This window comes from Protopterus annectens, chromosome 4.part1, assembly GCF_019279795.1.
Source record: "Protopterus annectens isolate FY-2018-M chromosome 4.part1, PAN1.0, whole genome shotgun sequence".
NCBI classification, from domain to species: Eukaryota; Metazoa; Chordata; order Ceratodontiformes; family Protopteridae; genus Protopterus; species Protopterus annectens.
In genome coordinates this window covers 35,811,430-35,830,183 of record NC_056734.1, presented here as the reverse complement: position 1 = coordinate 35,830,183, position 18,754 = coordinate 35,811,430, and the positions used below count along the sequence as shown (strand labels likewise).

Below are 18,754 nucleotides of genomic sequence, written 5' to 3'. Positions count from 1 at the left end.
ATGAGTAGTTTTCCCAGTTGATGCAGGGGAAGTTGAAATCACCTAGTATAAGAGTGTTACATTGGACCCTAATAGTTTCCAGCATGCTTAGGAACATGGAGTGAGTCTTGGGACATGATTGGGAACCTATAGCAGGCTACAACCTGAATCGCCTTCTTACCCAATGTTAGTTGTACCTAAAGTATCTCGGATGCTTTATGCTGGACTACTAGTCTGAAGGTGTGGGCATCCTTTATGAATATGGAGACACCACCACCTTTGGAGCTTTGATCCATGTTCTGGGGCCGAAAGGTGTGGAATTAGTTATAGCCTGGTAGTGCAGGAGTGCTTTCTGCTGCTTTAAACCAGGTCTCCATTATAGCAGAAATGTCAATGTTCTCCATTTTGAGGAGTGCTTCGAGCAAGTGCATCTTGAGATTTAGACTTCTAGCACTGAGCAGTATGACCCTCAGATTGCATTTATTCATAGCTGCTACAGTGGTAATTTGTTTTTTGGAATATTGCCTAAAAAAGGCACTATAGGGGTGGCAGGAGCCTTAGCCAGTATTTGGAAACCCAGAGGTGACAGATGCAGACCATCTCTGGCAAAGCATCAAGGTCTGTCAATCATGTCATCCCAAGCACACAGATACTGGATCCTCTTAGAATGACACCAGAAACTTAGCCAATTGTTGAAGTCAATAATTTTATGCTTTTACTGCTGTTTCATTCTGGGCGGCAGTAGGATGCTGCTCAGGGCTAGGGTCATAACTGCCTGGGCCACATAATGCAAGATCTCCACCATGTCTCTTTTCATGTAGCCCAGGGAGCTGCATCTCAGGTCATTCACACAGACATGGACAGTAACAGAGTCATACTTGTACTTGTTGTGGAGTGACCTGAGTGCGTGTGTTATGTGTCAGATTCTGGCACCTGATAGACAGCTGACTGTTACCTTCTCCTTATTCAACCTAGTGAGTGGGACATCAGTGTGCCTCACTATTGAGTCACCTATGATTAGTGTATTGGGCAAGCTGTTTTGCCTGAGGAGCTTAGGTTGAGGGGCACACTCTGTAGGTGAGCTATGTGTCTTTTGGTTTGTGCTGTGTTGTGGTGATCAAGTGTGTTTCTGCCTTGGAGGTCTCTGATGTTTGGGTAGATATCTATTGAGAGCCTCCACGAAGGTGGGTGTGTGATTTGTGTTTTTATGTGAGAGATATGATGGTGGGTGTTCTGGAAGGCTATGTGTTGCACGTAGTGTGGTGCAGGTGTTGACCTTTTTCTCATGACCAGCTATTCCGGTCTTGGCTTGAGAGTGCATGGCTTCCAATTTGCATGTATAAGTGCATCTCTCACAAGTCTGAGTGTTGGCAGGTAAGAGGAGAGGGTTGTCTGTGTACATAAGGCAGTTGCTACACTGCCTCAGAATTACCATGTTCACCAGGTTAATAGGAGAAAGCACAGGGAACTGACCTTTAGACATGTCATGAGAGATGGTCATTATTACTAAGTACTGGTGCTGTTTCCTTATATATTCCTTTTACAGGAAAAATGTCACTCAAGGTGTCTGAGTCTGTACAGAGCACTGCCAAAACACTTGTGGAGAAACTAATACACAGACCATGAAAGTTTAAGGATGAAGTATTTAGGCAGATATTCTGAAGTTAGAAAGAAATCAGCAGTGCTTACTTTAAAATAAAGAATTAGCTTGTCAAGAATGATGAAAATAGGGGAGTCACATGACTGGCTACTGCCTGGGTACTACTAATACTGGTCTTTGCATAGCTTCACTCTGTAGGGGTACAATGCTCATTTGCTTCTTCTCTCACCAAAAGCAAAATGTTAGCACCAGTCCTAAGAAGAGAAGTAGACCATGGCCTGTTTGCTGACCTACAATCTTGTCCCAGATGATGCAAGGGTCTGCAGGCTTGTAACCTTTTTCTGCTAGATGCCTGGAATAGCAACCAGACCAGTCAGGTACGTTAAGCACAGACACTCACTCTTCAACCAGAAAGAGTCAGGAATCAATGCGCTCTGTCCCTACTCTTACCAGGATCAGAATATAAGCACAGATTCCAAGTTATCACCTATAAAGCAGTTATTAACCTTTCTGGTGATCTGCAGTCTCCAGGAAATAATGAAACTGCACTCCTTCTCTCACGAGGAGAAAACAGAAGCACTAATCCCAAGATGACTACTGAGAGGCAGAATGTGGGCTCTCCAATAACTGGGGGTCTTACAATAGATGCTTAAATGTAAGATGTAAACAAATGGTTTATCCTAAACACTGCAGTGTACACTAGAGGAGTTAGACGTGAAAGTAAGTAAGTTTTACCTGTCTAAAAAGTTAAGTTTTAGTGGAGAGTCATTATTTTTAAACAGCAAGATAGATTGCAAGGGGGTGGTCACTTTTGTATTCTGGTACTATGGAATACAGTAGGATGGCCAATACATTTAAATAGTTGAATGGGAGTGATTTCACAAAATTACAATTTTGTGCTTACTCACACCAGCTGGTAAAAGCAGAGATGAAATTAGATATATGGTCAAATTAACATAAGGGGCAGGCAACTAGAAAGACAGTCATGTTTAAGAACACAACAGTAACCAGGTGGGAAAAGTGTCTGGGTGAGCCTTTCCATTAAAAGAGTGCGCTTCCTCATATATATATATATATATATATATATATATATATATATATATATATATATATATATATAAAATGTGTGTGGTGTTTGCATAGCGATATGTATATATATATATATATATATATATATATATATATATATATATATATATATTGCATATATACACATACACACACACACACACACACACACACACACACACACACACACACACACACACACGTAAACAGAGCTACAATCAACAAGGTAGTTCCTCATCTGATGAATCAACTGGATGAACAGATGCTCATATGAAGACCAGGGAGGGGCAAGGTAATATAATCCAGCTGGGGCTATATGTGGAGATGAAAATAGAACCTGAACATAGCCCACAGCTTGGACTTTTGTTTGAGTACAGCCTATTGATAAAAAACCAGTGTAGATTCTAAATATTTATGCTGTAGAAAGATCCTTGAAATAATCTTTTTTTTTGGTGAACTAGATGAAGAAAGTATATGTGTGTGTGTGTGTGTGTGTGTATATATATATATATATATATATATATATATATATATATATATATATATATATATATATATATATATATATATATATATATATATATATATATATGTTTATCTATCTATAAATATATATATATATATATATATATATATATATATATATAGATATTTACCAGCAATGATTCTATGTTTCTTTTGGACTTTACACTGACGGAGAGTGCAAAAATTGTGCATGCGTTTACTTATCCTTCCAGTACATCTGCTGCCAAGTTCATATCTTGGTAGTGCACCAGTTTCCTATGGCATTTCAACTATGTAATTTAGGGATCTCGTATGCTGTTAGTGGAGTATCTCCTAGTGACCCAAACCATAGAGGACTTACTAAATGTACTTGTGGACTGACATACATGGGCTAACCAGAAAGTGGCAGAACTACAGAACCAGATAGTTGTGTTAATATAACTGCCAGCCCCAAGACTGTGACAGCCCAAGGAGGATGATTTGGAATCGTATCTTGCCGGTTCTGAGCATTACTCTACTATTGAAAACAGGAACTGAGCAGACTGAGCAAAAATTAAGTCATCCTGGTTGACAGGAGAGGCATGGAACATATATATAGGGACATAGAGTGTACTGATTACATGAAGTAAGACCAGCCCCCCCCAAAAGGTTAGCTAGTGTTGGGATTAACTCTGAAGTATAAACAGTGATATATAAACACTGTATGTGTAAAGCTGACAAACTGGTAATAGCACACATGCATTAATCGTTCCCCCTCTCCCATGCAACGTGTACCTTCATTCCCGATTACTGGGAGACCACCTACCAAGAACAGGCATTGTTCAAGATCAGGAGTCATTTTTTTTTTTCCTTTGGATCCCTAACCCCACTAAAGATATTCAGTACTGCCCTCAAGTTTAGAGCGCTATGGGCTTTCTGGTAAGGCCCTTTCCCTCACATTTGCAGCTGACAACACCTCAAGGCTGCCCTTAATCTATTGAAGTCAACACTCCTGCGTGATGTCTGATCTCTATGCAGAGATTCTGATATGGGAAGGAGTGCCTGGACTTGCACTCTGACACTATTCTGAAAGACAGGAAAGCCAATAAAGTGACATCACTTTTCCCTTTACCCACAACAGCGCCTATAGGTGTTCAAGCTACTGTTTAAACTCTGGTTACTTGGACCGTATTGTGTTTTCTCCATTTACACCAGTGGTGCTGCCTGATTTAAAAGATATTCTAGAGCTTTGTCTAGAACCTAATAGCAGCACCAAATTGAAAATCCCGGAATTGTTACAGTAGACAGATTTAAATTAGTGTTGTCCAGTAATATAGAAAAATGGGTATTGCAAAGTGATACCAAGAACTCTGGTAAGCTAGTAAGTTTACTAGAATATTTCTCAGTATTATAATACTTCAAACTGAGTTGTCTACTTTATTATAAAATATAGTAAGAATTTTTCTATCACATGTGAAATAAACATTTGCAAGTAATGTGTTAATTTATTTCAAATGGTGGGGGGGCGAGTTACATTGTTAATTTCCATGATAATTCTGAAGACAATGCTAGTAGTGCAAAAAATGAAAAGCAAGCTACAAATGCAGCTATTCCTATGAAGGACAATAAGATTACAGCTAGTACAACTGAGTCAGCAGCATGCCAATATGTTACTATTTAACTGATGTGCACTACATCTACTGAAGGTAGAAGAGTTCACACTCTGCTAGACGGCAGAAACATTATTAGCCTTTTTACAAGTTCTAGGCATATAAGCGCATGGTTAGTATAAACCAGAAAGTAGAGGTAATGTGCATTCATGTGACACAAAATAATACCTCCTCACTCAGGTACATTTCTAGAAAAACTGTTACTTCCTATGACTGTAACCCGTGTCCTGTATTATGCTATAATATTAGAGTAAGATGTCCCCAGTTTAACACAATATAGAAACACTGGAGAAGGGAGAATGCAACAACACAAAATGGAAGACTGAGGTAGATCAGTAGTTCATTTTACTAATTTGGTATATGAAAGGTGGTGATGAAGACAACAACTGTATAGAGATCCAGAATCAAAATCAGGAAAATGGATTGGCATAAAAGTTGCATAATGAGTTAGAATTTACGTGTGGTTAGACAGTAAAAGAGATCCTGTATGTTAATGGTAATATGAGAAATAAGAGAGCAACAGAAACTCAAAGCTGAAAGGGGAGTTAGTATAAGAACTGAAGTGAGGTTATACAGAACCATAAAATACGAATCATCTATACAAAGATGGACACAGGCGCTGGCACAGAAACTGAGACAAGAATAGAGGGAGAAGGGCACCCGCTAATGACTCTCAGAACAAAGTGAATACTGCAAGTGAGTCAGGTAAAAAAAGGCAGAGTTTTGAACCCATTTCTGTTATGTAAAGCAGAAAATTCAAAACAAAAGGTCAGACTCTCAGCCAGAGACCAATCAGTCTGCCTTTACTGACAATGCCTGGAGTCACAGTGACAGTTAGCATAAGACACTGAAAATAATGATAACATGAGGTATGATAGAAGAGTTCCAGAGTGATTGAGTAAGCCCACATGGTACGAGTTGCAGGAGCTAGGTCTGACTCTAAACCAGTTACTAGTGGCGTTCCCCAGGGCTCAGTCCTAGGACCCCTCCTGTTCGGCATATACTTCTCAGAGGTACAGGCAAGAACAGGAGGGCTATGGCTGACCATGTTTGCAGACGACTGCAAACTAGGAGCTATAATTAACTCTCTGGCGGACACTGACATCCACCAAAACGGTCTCACTGAGACAGATACCTGGTATCAATACCATGGCCTCAAACTAAATGCCAAAAAGTGCATAGTCACCCCCTTTGGAAAAAACAAAGTACCCACTAGCTATCACATAGGTGGTAGCCCACTAAATACGGAAGATGTAATAAGGGATCTGGGGACCCAAGTAGATAGTAACCTCTCCTTTGATAATCACATTGCCAAAGTGGTTAGAAAATCCTTCTATGTGGCCCACCTAATCACAAAAGGGTTTGCATCCAGATCGAAAGAGGTCATTGGGCTCCTCTACGCATCACTCATCAGACCCATCATAGAGTACAATGCCCCATTTGGGATGTACCTTACAAGACACCTGCAATAACTGAAAAGACCATAGAAGTACTTCACCAAGAGGATCACTGGCCTCAAGCAGATGCCCTATGCAGCTCGACTGAAGAAACTCCAGCTGTACTCGGTTGCATACTGCCTACTCAGAGGTGATCTCTGCCTGACATACAAGGCCATGTCCAACCCAGAATTGATGGACATGCTCTACCTAAAGAAAACCATATCCCCTCGAGCCACACGATCCAGGGATCTAATCCTCACCACAACAATAAATAGGACATGCTGGAGGGATAGATTCCTGTCCCAGAGACTTCCCATACTCTGGAACAAGATTCCAATCTACATTAGGCAGAGCTCCTTGCTAACCCTCTTCAAGAGGAACCTTGATGAGTGGATGGGAAACAGAAAGTTTACCCCAGCGATCACTTCAATGGCTCTGCTGGACAGAGACACAGAGAACTAATCTAAGGGGGCGGCGAAAGCCAGCACATTCCAGCTAGGCTTATAAATGCCTTTGGGCAGATAGCCTAGTACCTACCTATGAACCTATGAACCTATAAGCCAACAGTGCTAATTCTTAAGTATTTGATTCTGTAATGACTTTAGAAAATCAAACAACATTTGGAAGTTCAATAGCTGTCCCATTCTCAAAACTGATAAGTTTGTAGAAAAGACAAAATATTGAACATTAGACTTGAGAAAGGGCTATTAGCAGATATCATATATCCCCTCAGCCAATCTAAGACAGTTTTTGTAACCCTGCAATGATTTATTTCAGTACACAGTGTTACCCTTTCCCTTACCCTGAGCCCCAGTCATCTTTCAAACAGTCAATGATAAAGTATTGAAGTCCAACCATGAAACACTTCTAACTTCTTTAATGACGTGGTTATTCATTCAGAAGACTGTGATTTCCACTTATCAAAAATGCAGTCTATGCTACAATCTGTAAGTCAGCCAGGTTTGACTTTGGATGCCAAGAAAAGCAAATAATTATGGTGGAAGACATGTTCCTGGGCTATCTTATAGGAAGTGTGATGGAAATTCTACAAGTAGAAACAAATAGTGACCATAGGAAAGTTTGCCTTACCCTCTAATAAAGGAAGGTGAAACTCGTTTTTTGCATACGAATGACATTAAAGAATGTTTGTTTATACTTTTGCAACTGCTGTTTGTCCTGTGCTTTGACTGATCTCTCAAAAGAGCCCCAGTGAAGATGCAATGGTCTCTTGAGGCAGAGTGTATAAGGAACAAAATTCTTTCTGCTGTACATGCTAGTGATTGCAGATTTTACTTAAGCATGCACATTATATACTGAGATATGAGATGCAGTCTGGGGGGCTGCTACCCCAAGACATTGAAGGTGAATAGTATCCTGTGTGCTGTATCAGTAGAGCAATGCTGAAAGGAGATACTCAGCCACTGAAATACTGTATGTAGTTCTAAAAAGCTTTGTGAGCATAGATGCAAGGCAAATGAAAGTGTGTGTGAATTTATTGCTGAGTTAAGCACTCATTTTCATAGATGGGTGAGTGGGTGTCAGGTCATCACTTTTGAAGGGCTGGCAGAGCTTTTGGTGAGGGAACAAGCCCTTAGCACTTTGCCTGAGGACATGAGAATCTGGTTATCGGATAGAGAATGTAACACAGTAGATGAGTTGGGGAAAAAGGGAGACCTATACCTAGCAAGCAGGGCATCAATGTACAGGAAAGAGATACCTAGTGCTGCTCATTGGTCTAAGGGAACCCATGGTGGGCAACCTAAACTATCCCAACAGAGTCCACCAGCAGTCAGGAGAAGCCACTAGTCCAGGTACATGGCCAGGACTGAGGGGTCAATGTTTTAAATGCACCCAGGTACCATGTAGCATATAGATGTCCGTGGAGGCAAGGTGGGGAACAAAATGTGGAAGAGCCAGTAAGTGGGAATGACAGAATGTCAGCAGTAAGTTGTCTGAAGACAAGGATACCAAACAACTGCAAGAGGTTATATCTTATCTTAGTAAATAGGAAACAGGCCACTGCTAAGAGAGACACAGCCTCTGACCTAACCATTGTGAAGCCTGCAATGGTTAAAGAGGAGCACGACTTGCTTGGGCAGTCTACTTCAGTCAGTGCTTTAGGAGGCAGCCCATTCCAAATACCTATGGGTAGAGTTCACCTTGACTGGGAGAGTGGAAAAGGAAGCAAGCAAGTAAGTGTGTTTGAGGATATCCCTACAGATCTCCTGATAGGGAATTATTTTGATAATGCAGTACCTTGTGTGCATGCAGTGACATACAATTAGGCCTGGAGACAGGGATGTGGGTCTGATAGCCAGGGGCAGGCCCAGACAGACCACAGACTTGAAGCCAAGAGTGGTGTGGTGGTTACTTCAGGGAGAGAGCTACCCTGTAGAAATGAGACTGAAAGTGAGCCACAGCTGCTCGTGGGTACCGATGTTCCCTTGGACAGAGAGACAGCAAGGGCAGAGGTGAGTAGTAGTACCCAGGCTAACAGTGAGGCACCCTGTCAGAGAATACAATACTTCCTGTTGAAGGGGTACTGGGAAGGGTTACAAAGAGACAACTGAGACAGGCTTAGCTCTCAGACCCTACATTAGAAGGCTTGAGAGAGGTAGCTACTGAGGCACCTGATTTTTAAGGGAAGGGGGAATTTATATATTGGGACAAAGGGTTACTATATAGAGAGTGGACCCCTGAAGGAGAGCTAGAAGGTGAGAGAATACAGCAGTTGGTAGTGTCCAGTACCTACCATCTGGCACCTCTAGCCATGGTCCATGATATTCACTTTGCAGGTCATATAGGCATAAAGCATACCAAGAGATATATTATGCAGAACCTTTATTGGCCTGGGATTTACAGAGAAGTAACAGGGTACTGCAGGACCTGTAAGCAGTGCCAAAAAGTAGGCAAGGCAGAAGACATGGTGAAAGCTCCTTTGATGCCTTTGCTTATGATTGAGAATCCATTTCAGAGGGTAGCTATGGATATTATAAGGCCTCCGAGTATTCCAAGTTTCACAGGGAAAAGGTATATCCTAGTGGTAGTAGATTATGCTACCAGATACTCTGAAGTAGTGGCCCTATCCTCCACTGAGGCAGAAAAGGTGTCAAATGCTTTGTTAGAGATTTTCAGCAGGGTAGGTTTCCCAAAAGAAATACTGACTGACAGAGGTGTCACTTTCACATCAGATCTGGTGGCTTGTCTGTGGGAGCACTGTGGGGTGAAGTACCTAAAGACCACCTCCTACCATCCCCACACTAATGGTCTGGTTGATAGGTTAAACTCTAAAGACCATGCTACGGGCATTTGCAGACCAGTTTAAGAGGGAGTGGAACACATATTTGCCCAGTCTGTTGTTTGCTTACAGAGAGCTGCCCCAGGAATCCACAGGTTTTTCACCCTTTGAGTTACTGTAAGGGCATAGGGTGAGGGGACCTCTAGATGCTCAGTCTGACTCGTATCACAGCTACTGCATAGGGTCCAAGTAGTTCTCTTAGTTGTATATTAGTGGCTTCAGAGTTATGTAATTGACTGGTGATCTTAAATGGGTAGATGTAGTTTTCACACAGGAGGCTGTTTAAATTTGGATTAACAGGGTCAAAACAGACCAGCTAGGTTATGGCCACCAAATCACTTTACAGAGAAGCAATGACCCCTCACTTGCCCAGTTGCATAGGACAGAACTCTTAAGGACTTAAACCCACACCTAAAAACCAGTAACATTGCATTCATCAACAAGTAAGGCAATAAGATCAGCAAAATTGAGCTCTCCAACCAAATAAGGTGAATCTTAAGGCACTTGGACATTTGCCCTAACCCATACAGCTCCCATTCATTCAGAATTTGCCAGGCCTTGTATATAGCTGCCTCAGGTTAGTCCACAGATATTCTCAAAAGATTAGGTAGGTTGTCCTCCAATGTTTATTTAACATACATATGCTAGTCCAGCTATAACTAATGTCACATAAATTTTGCTTGCTTCCAGGATTATGGACTATTCTCATTTTGAGGCACTCCTTTATTTTGCATACCCAGGACAGAGTTTCTATCTGACCTAATGGCACAAACCACAGGCTTAAACAGGCCAAACTTTGAAGTGGTTTGGAAAGGATTACCTGGATCATGATGGAGTCAAATAGTCAGTCTTGTCTCACAGTTTGCGCAACAAACAAGATATCTTTATGCAATCATCATTCATGCTGGGGGGGGGGGGGGGTGATCTAGGATTTATACCCAAGATGCAATTTATGTACTATATTCTATGTGGTCCAGCTACAGTCAAACATGCTTACCAGCATATAATGGTAATTTGGTCAGCAAGTGTTCCCAGTCTAAACTGGATATGAATTTTTAACCCTAAAGAGATAGAGGGAGCCAGAAGACAGGTTAATCACAGAGGACCAAACCAGGTCCACTGTAAGGCATTTCATTAGTCTAAGCACCAAAAGATATATAATAAATACACATGTTAGTACAAAAGAGACAGGATTAATTTAACAGACATTGGCCTAGACTTATTCAACATAAACCTAACATTGTTCTTAAACAAACTCTTGGCAAGCCAGCAAGTGAGTTGAAATTCATACCTACTTCTATGCTGCTCTTACATAGCAATGATGATGGTCACTTAATTATTTCTTATCTAGTAAATTCAGTACATAATTCAATATATTTAGTTTCATTCATTTAATATTTTACAAAAAAAATAGAGGGTTCAGGCTGATGACAGCCTGGTGGGAAGCTCTTCATGGCCCCAGTCCCTATTTTGTTTATATCCCCCCTTTTTACCTTTATTCACATTTTAACTAAATAATTCAGTTCATAACTGCATTGCAGAGGCAGTGGCAGGATGTTATACTTTATGTTTTTTGCAAATAAATACATTTAAAGGCCATGGGGGGTGCTTTATGTCATGCCACCCAATAACAGGCCAGTGGTTGTATTGCTTTCAGTTAAGATATAAGTTGCAATGTTGTTTATAGTGTTTATAGTGTGGATATTTACAGTCTATACAGATGTAAATTAACATGATTTGTTTTATTAAAAAATGTACTTTTCACTATTGCAACAGCAATGTGTGTTTCATTTGGGAATGGAACTCAGAGTCAACCTGGTATTACCTTTTGTTTCATTTCCACAGATGGAAAAATGTTTAATTAAAGGAATGGTTTTGCTGTAGTAAATGATTGTGGCAGGTTGCTCTGCCAGCAGCACCTCCATTACCATATTTTCTGAATATGCCATCTGTTATTTGCTGCTCTTTTTGTAGGTACCTCTTAGCACCTCAGTGTAAACTTTGATGGCCTAGACCTGCAAGTGCCATGGTCCTTGAGCTCACATCACTCTGTTCAGGATCAGCTTCTTCCTTCTTATACCATAACCCACGATAAATATAATGGTCCACCATAGATGCACACAGGTCACTGTTCTTGTTCCTACTTAATTCATCTGTATGAGTTGGGGTTTGCATGCATGTGGTCTTCTACTTATGTCCACCACAAGAACCCATGGTATTGCCAGTGTAGCACAGTTCCCACAAACTTTCCCCAAAACAAAAGAAAGAAATCCATCATGTCATCTGTTTCCAAATTATCAACCACATATGTTAATGTTCTGGGTTTGTTTACAAACCCAAATAATTGGCGGAATGGCTCAATACCCTGTCTCCCCATAACAAGCAAGCATAGATGAGGAAAAATCTTGACACATAAAAACACCAGATTAACAAATAATTGTACCAATGTGTGATCCTTCCAAGTTAAAAAAGACAAGAAAACATCTAGAGCTCTATTTAATTAAGAATAATCAGAATATATATTTATGATTGTTATGGTGTATATTACAGCTTACACAGATGCACTCAGGCGTCAAGGAATGTATTTTACAGCCATGTATGCTTTACAGTATCAGTTATAAAGCTTTAAGAAAATATATAATTTTTCATTCGAGTCTGTAAAATGGTAAAGCCTACATGATTCGCTACTCTTTTTAAGGCAGCAACGTTTTCCTTTGTTTTTTAGCAAAACTTATTTACAATGACACATTCATAAAGGTTATTGCTTATATAAAGTGTATTCAATATTTTTCCTCTTTAATTTCATTCCTAAGGATGAACCGATATTGATTAGTAGCTGAACAGAATGGTATAAGTTACTGAGCTAAACTTACCTTAGTGTTCTCGTCAAAGTTGATAGGTACTGAAAATGTTTTTGGATTATAAAGTATGTCATATGTTACGCTGATATTTGTGAGTTGTGCATTGTTAATTCCCCAGACCTGAACCTGTTGCAAAACTAAGTCCTTCGCTGTGTTTCTTCCTTGATCATGAATTCTTGAAATGGACAATGTATTCTGAAATAAAGATAAGTAAGGCATTAAATATTTATTATGTTGCAGTTTTATTTAAAAGCTCTTATTGGGGCATTTCTGTCATCACTGCTAACATTTATAAGTAAGGTGTTACCAAATAATCAGTCATGTTTACTATTTTAGCCCATTATTATGAGTATTTATCTGTACCATAGACTAATGTATTCAAGTAAAATGGTGTAATTCCCATTGTAGTCACACAAAGAACATCTTTTTTTATCAGAATTCTGTGAATCATTTCATTGAAATGTTATAGGCACATTTTTGTTATAAAAAATAACATTGATCTATATGGTTTTAAACAACTTATCCAACATTCAACCAGATCTAATAAAAAAATCCAGCAGGGAAACTATACTAGATTGGACCTTAACAAATAAACCCTCCCTTTATCAATTTATCGGCTGTCTACCAAACAGTCTAGTGACCATCTACCAACCTATATCCTTAAATACTATACTAACCCCCCCCAGGAATACTACCTATCAACAAATTTGCAATAAAAAAAACCCTCAACTCCCAAAATATAACAAATGCACTAACATTTTGCAACTGGTCTCCCCTCAAGAGTCTGCCTCTAGATGACACTGTGGAATATTTTGATATTATACCATGACCCCCCGAAAACGTGCACGCTGATTGGCCAGCGTGCCCATTGTAAATCGAGTTATACTAATGGGAAAAGGTCCGGTCGCCCGGACTTTTTTCCATTAGTATAACTCATTTTTTTAAAACACTGTCTCGCTATGTTAAATGGGTTTAACATAGCGAGACAGCTTTAAAATAAGCAAGGGAGATCTCCGTTGCTTATTTTAAAGCTGTCTCACTATGTTAAACCCATTTAACATAGCGAGACAGTGTTTTAAAAAAAAGCAACGGAGAAAGCAAGATCTCCGTTGCCCTTTTTTGTGTCTCGCTATGTTAAATGAGTTTAACATAGCGAGACAGTTTTAAAATAAGCAACGGAGATGTCCGTTGCTTATTTTAAAACTGTCTCGCTATGTTAAACTCATTTAACATAGCGAGACACTTAAAAAATGCAACGGAGATCTTGCTTTCTCTGTTGCTTTTGCTCAACTCTGATGTACTGCGCAGGCGCGCAGTACATCAGAACTGCCGCGGATGCCAGACATCTGCGAAAGGGCAGTAAACAGGCATTATACAATGCCATTATTTAAGAAAAGTAATAGTTTCTTTTCTTAAATAATGTCATGGTATAATAGAACCACGCCTGGTGGGTAATGCTAAATTTACCCACGGTTGGCTTTGTTTGGTCCCGAGGGCGAAGCCCTCGGGACCAAACCATGCCAACCGTGGGTAAATTTAGCATTACCCACACCCAGGCGTGGGTTATTGCTATAATACTTAATATCCTGAACAGCATATCCACAGCTAAGACTGTACTCACTAAAAAATACTACCCTCCTTGGCTAACTACTAATACCAGGAACATAAGAATGATACAAAACAGAAAGGAGAGATATGGAGTGATGTCCCTTTCTTTTTAAGGAATGTTACTTTATGTAATAATATATCTCTTTATTTAAATGCTTATTTGTGTACATATTTTGTGTGCTATTTGTAAATGTTCTGCATTATGGAATAGGACTGTCATGCCACAGAATTATGTAACTAAGTCCTCTGGGATTTACTGACTTAATACACAAAGGGAAAGACAGTGAATGCAGTCTTGTTCCATTGTGTAGTCATAGTATATTGTCAGTAATGATCAGCATGTCCCTATAGTAACCGTCATTCAGAGACATGCAAATCAACAATAATGAGATCTTACCTTGTTGTGACTAACATGTCTTTTCAGTGTGAACCTTACAGATCGTCTTTTAGACCATTTAAAGTTTCAGCATTATATTTATTATTTGGTGCTGCTTTGGGGGATATTTTATTAGAACTCAGGAGTTTCATCACCTGCCAGAATTTCTTTTGCTGTCCTACAAATACTATTTCAAGTCTCCTGAGCAAAGCATATTTTGCTTTATTGGTTTTGATTCTCATAGCACATTTTAAATATTGTTAAGCTCCCAGTTTTTCTACATAATTTTTTCCATTCAAGTTATTCTTTATTACAGAGTTTTAAACACTTTTTAGTTCGAATATTTGTCAAGATGTTTTGTTTACTTGCAATATTCTTCTTTTTAGTTGCTAAAATGTATGTTCAGTTTGGGATAAGTCAATTTCATGAGGTAAAGACAGAGATAGTGATAAATATGAACAGTCATACAAAGTGCAGTCTAATAGAACCCTTAGTGCTAAGAATATAGATCGTTATATATTTTTAGGGTATCTTAAAACTAGATTTTATGTTTTAGAGACTATACAATGAACAAGAAACTTTTTCTGCCATAATACACCCTAGATCATTAATATTTACCATTTGAATCCTTACAATTCAGCATGTATGGCAGATTTAGCCTAATGCAAATGTTGAAGCATTTTATGTAGGGCAAGCTTCAGACCTTTAAGGGTTCACTGTATATAACATTTAAGTAACATGAAGTATAAAAAGATTATGAATTTTCTTTATAAACATATGCATTACCATCCTAATGCAATATTTTTGGACAGCCATCAACAGAAGTATAATTAAGAAGAATTGTTTTCAAATATGCATAAAATGTTAGATGAAAATTATCATAGGCTGATGATAAATACTAGGACATTATTTCACCCCAGAGTGAATGATTCCTCTTAATTAATATTTTTTTTTATTAAGATTTATTTAAATACGTGTTTTGCATGCATTATTAAATGCCAGTCTTTATTCAACCACAATATGCTACTTGTAATATTACTGCTTTTTAATCTTTTATTATATCTATTATTTTTAATATATATTAAAATGTACATATATAAGAATTAGTGTAATTTAAATAAATATTGGCTATACCCTATTTTAAATATGTTACTTAAACTTATAGAAATATAATAATAGGACTCTGCAATATCATAACGGAGTGGATACTACAAGCTGTTCCCAAAATATTTTTCTTTCCTTTTCATTTTAGGTATAGTAATACATCTGAAAGTTTATGTTTTCAAAAATGAATGACACATTCTGCATATATTACAGAGAAATATATCGCAAAATATTTAGATGAGATTTGTCTACTTAAAATATTTTAAATTGTAAAGTGAATTAGTAATGATGGTTTGATGAGAATACTCATTAATATTAAGATTATTATCTTAAAATATTAAGCTTGTTTAAAGTTACATATTTGAAATACCACTAAAGGGGTTAAAAAGTAAAGTTTCATCAACTTAGATATTTACTCAGTGTAGTATGTATGAAATGTTTATGTATATAATGATCAAGTTAATATACTTGAATGTCTTTAGTAGGGAATAGCAGTTTTATAGCTACTTTGTTGTTAAAACCAGTTTTCTATACTTTGATCTTGAAAACTGGATAATTGAACTGACTTTCTCTTTATTAGAATGTGAGTATGTTGTTGGTTTTGGCCATTTGGAACTTTGCAGAGAAAGATTTTTAGCCTTGGTACATGTATTTTTTTTTTTGAGAATTCAGTAATACACTGATTTAGCTGATATAAATAAATAGTAAACACAACTGAAAAATGATTTACAACCAAATGTCCAAAAGCTTTTCATCTCACCAAGAAAAAAATTAAAAATTTAAAAATAAAAATAAAATAAAATAAAATAAAGAAGATAATCACTTTGGGTTTAACAGAGGCACTTTTCTGATTTCTTGCAATATGCATTAATATAACTTTTGTCTACACTCATCCATCTCAAGGAGAACTGCAAGTTGTTAATAAAGAGGATTATGATCAGGTCACTGAATATAACTCACTTATTATGTGTCTGAGACATGAATGTCAGGAAATTCACCTTGAGAGTGAAGCTTGAGATAATGAATCTCAGAATTCATGTCACAAATAAATAACACAGGGTCATGATCAGTGAGATCAAAATTCTTTGCAGCACATGGAGCTTTATCTGTTCCATGTACTATTAGTTACAGGGAAAAAAATATATATGTGTTGTTACCGGTTTTGAAAGCAGTAAAACACTTGGCAAGTGCTGTCAAGAGAGGTAGTGTAATGCAATCCATTACATTTACACTCATTTGTAATGACTTTAAACTGTCTAGATTTTCATAGAACATGCAGCTTATTGCTTCATATTTTTGGTCTGTTTCTCTCAACATCCATGGTTTTCAGATAGACCACCATGGACTGAAGTCAGTAAATGACATAGATTTGAGTTTCAGAGTTTGTATGCTTCAAATTATGCAGGAAAATGCTTCCTGTTATTCTAGCAACTTTTCAGGTTATTTATTTTTTTATTTATTTTTTACAGGAAGTTAGGGACACATCATTAGCACCATAAACAGGGGGTGATTAACAATCATTTAGGTCAGTTCACATGCCAGTCTGGCACTTAAGCTGTTTGTCTTTTTCTGAATATCTTCACTAAATACATATAATTCCATGGGTGCTGTTTTCTTTCTACCACCTTGCTACTCCCCAGTACTTTTCCTTCTTAAAAATGGAGAGGGTTATCATAATCATAGAAAATACATATTTGTCATCTCTAGACTTTAAGCAGTGAGGTGCAGAATAGCATTTTTACACAAATACCTTGCTTAAGCAACCAGACCAGGATTATTGTGCTATGTTTGTCTTCATTACAAAGATGTAGGGAATTTCTCCAAATGTTTTACTCACTGATCCTCCATTACTTGTCCATTCTACAATGTTGTCTTTTTAAGTATCTGTCACCTTATTTTGCATTACTGGAGCATATGTATCATTTGGCACAGCATAAGAGTTTGAAAATGTTTTCTAACCTGATATACCTATTTTTTACCTATTTTCCTAAATGAGTGTCAGTACTGCTGTCTAATAATTCTTTCAGTTGATCTTGAATTAAACATACTACATCATTGTCCTGCAATTTTATAGACATCCTCTTTATGTTGTCTGGCTATAGATTATGTTGTCTTTCTTTAACTAATCCATATTTTCTAGTAACTCCTCTATCATCCATGTATGTATTGTTATTGAACAAGAATCTGTTTTCCCAGAGATCTTAGTATTCATTTAAATGCTCTACCTCAACCTTCAGTCCACATATATTATCACACAGCTGAATACTTAAAAAGCTAATTCTCTAGGGTTACTAATAAAATTCAGTTTGGCCTCCATCCTTAAAAGGTTTTTATTCTTTGCTGCTTAATTTTGAAGTTACCAGTAGTATCAGTGCACAATATATGGGATAAATAAATGTAAATTCCTTCAGGAGCTTTTCAGTCAGGCTGCCACCTGTGTCAAACTCAGCAATGCCACCCACTAGTACTCATCTATCGGACCTCCAAGTCGTCATGCTTTGGAGAAAATGAAATTATTTATTTTGTAGCAAAATCAAGTATTGCCTTTATTTCACAGGAATCAAATATAAGCACTGGACCATTCACAACCTGACAAGCTTCTTTTCTTCACTTATTCATCAAAATATAACCATTTGAAATTCAGTCAGTATTCTAGTTATAGGCTTATATGTTGTTGAAATTGTGGAAAAATATGTACACATTACAGAATTTATTTTTAATTGTTAACTCTGTTTAACACTGATTTGTGTGCAATTTTTTCAAACTTAGCTTGGGAACATTGGTTAATACCTTTCAACTGAACAGATTATCAGAGAATGTCTAAATATCTGCCTCGTGTTTTTTATCTGTTTCTCATACAGTTTATGAATTTCTGTCAGTTTATTGAGATTTGAGGTCTATAATGGCAAATATTTGGGTTTCAGACTATATAGCCTTCATAAAATGCATGCTAATGCTAAGTCTGTTATTCTAGAAACTTGCTCTAACAGGTATTGAGTGACTTCATCTAAGTTAAGTGAACAGAAGCAGAGGAAATCAATTCTGGACCAGAGGAAACAACTTTTTAACAGATTATATCCTTAGTCATTTGTGTTAACTGCCAGATAACTTAATGAATGCTTCTTAACCTAAAGTATATTAAATCATTCATTTACTTCATATTTCAGTATATGCAGACGCTCATTCCAAGTACTTAAGTATTTAGACTTGACAATGAAAAAGAATCATTCGAGTCACATGACATGCGATGCTACTGAAGAGCTTGATA

General features: G+C 37.7%; 1 protein-coding gene across 1 annotated transcript in view; it reads right to left on the bottom strand.

Moving 5' to 3' along the window:
* Nucleotides 1-18,754, bottom strand: part of LOC122800743 (maltase-glucoamylase, intestinal-like) — a 1,506,799-nt gene that overhangs the window by 15,356 nt on the left and 1,472,689 nt on the right. The window contains exon 47 of the mRNA XM_044069982.1: nt 12,411-12,593. Coding sequence (XP_043925917.1) covers nt 12,411-12,593 — 183 coding nt within the window. The remainder of the gene's footprint in view (nt 1-12,410; nt 12,594-18,754) is intronic.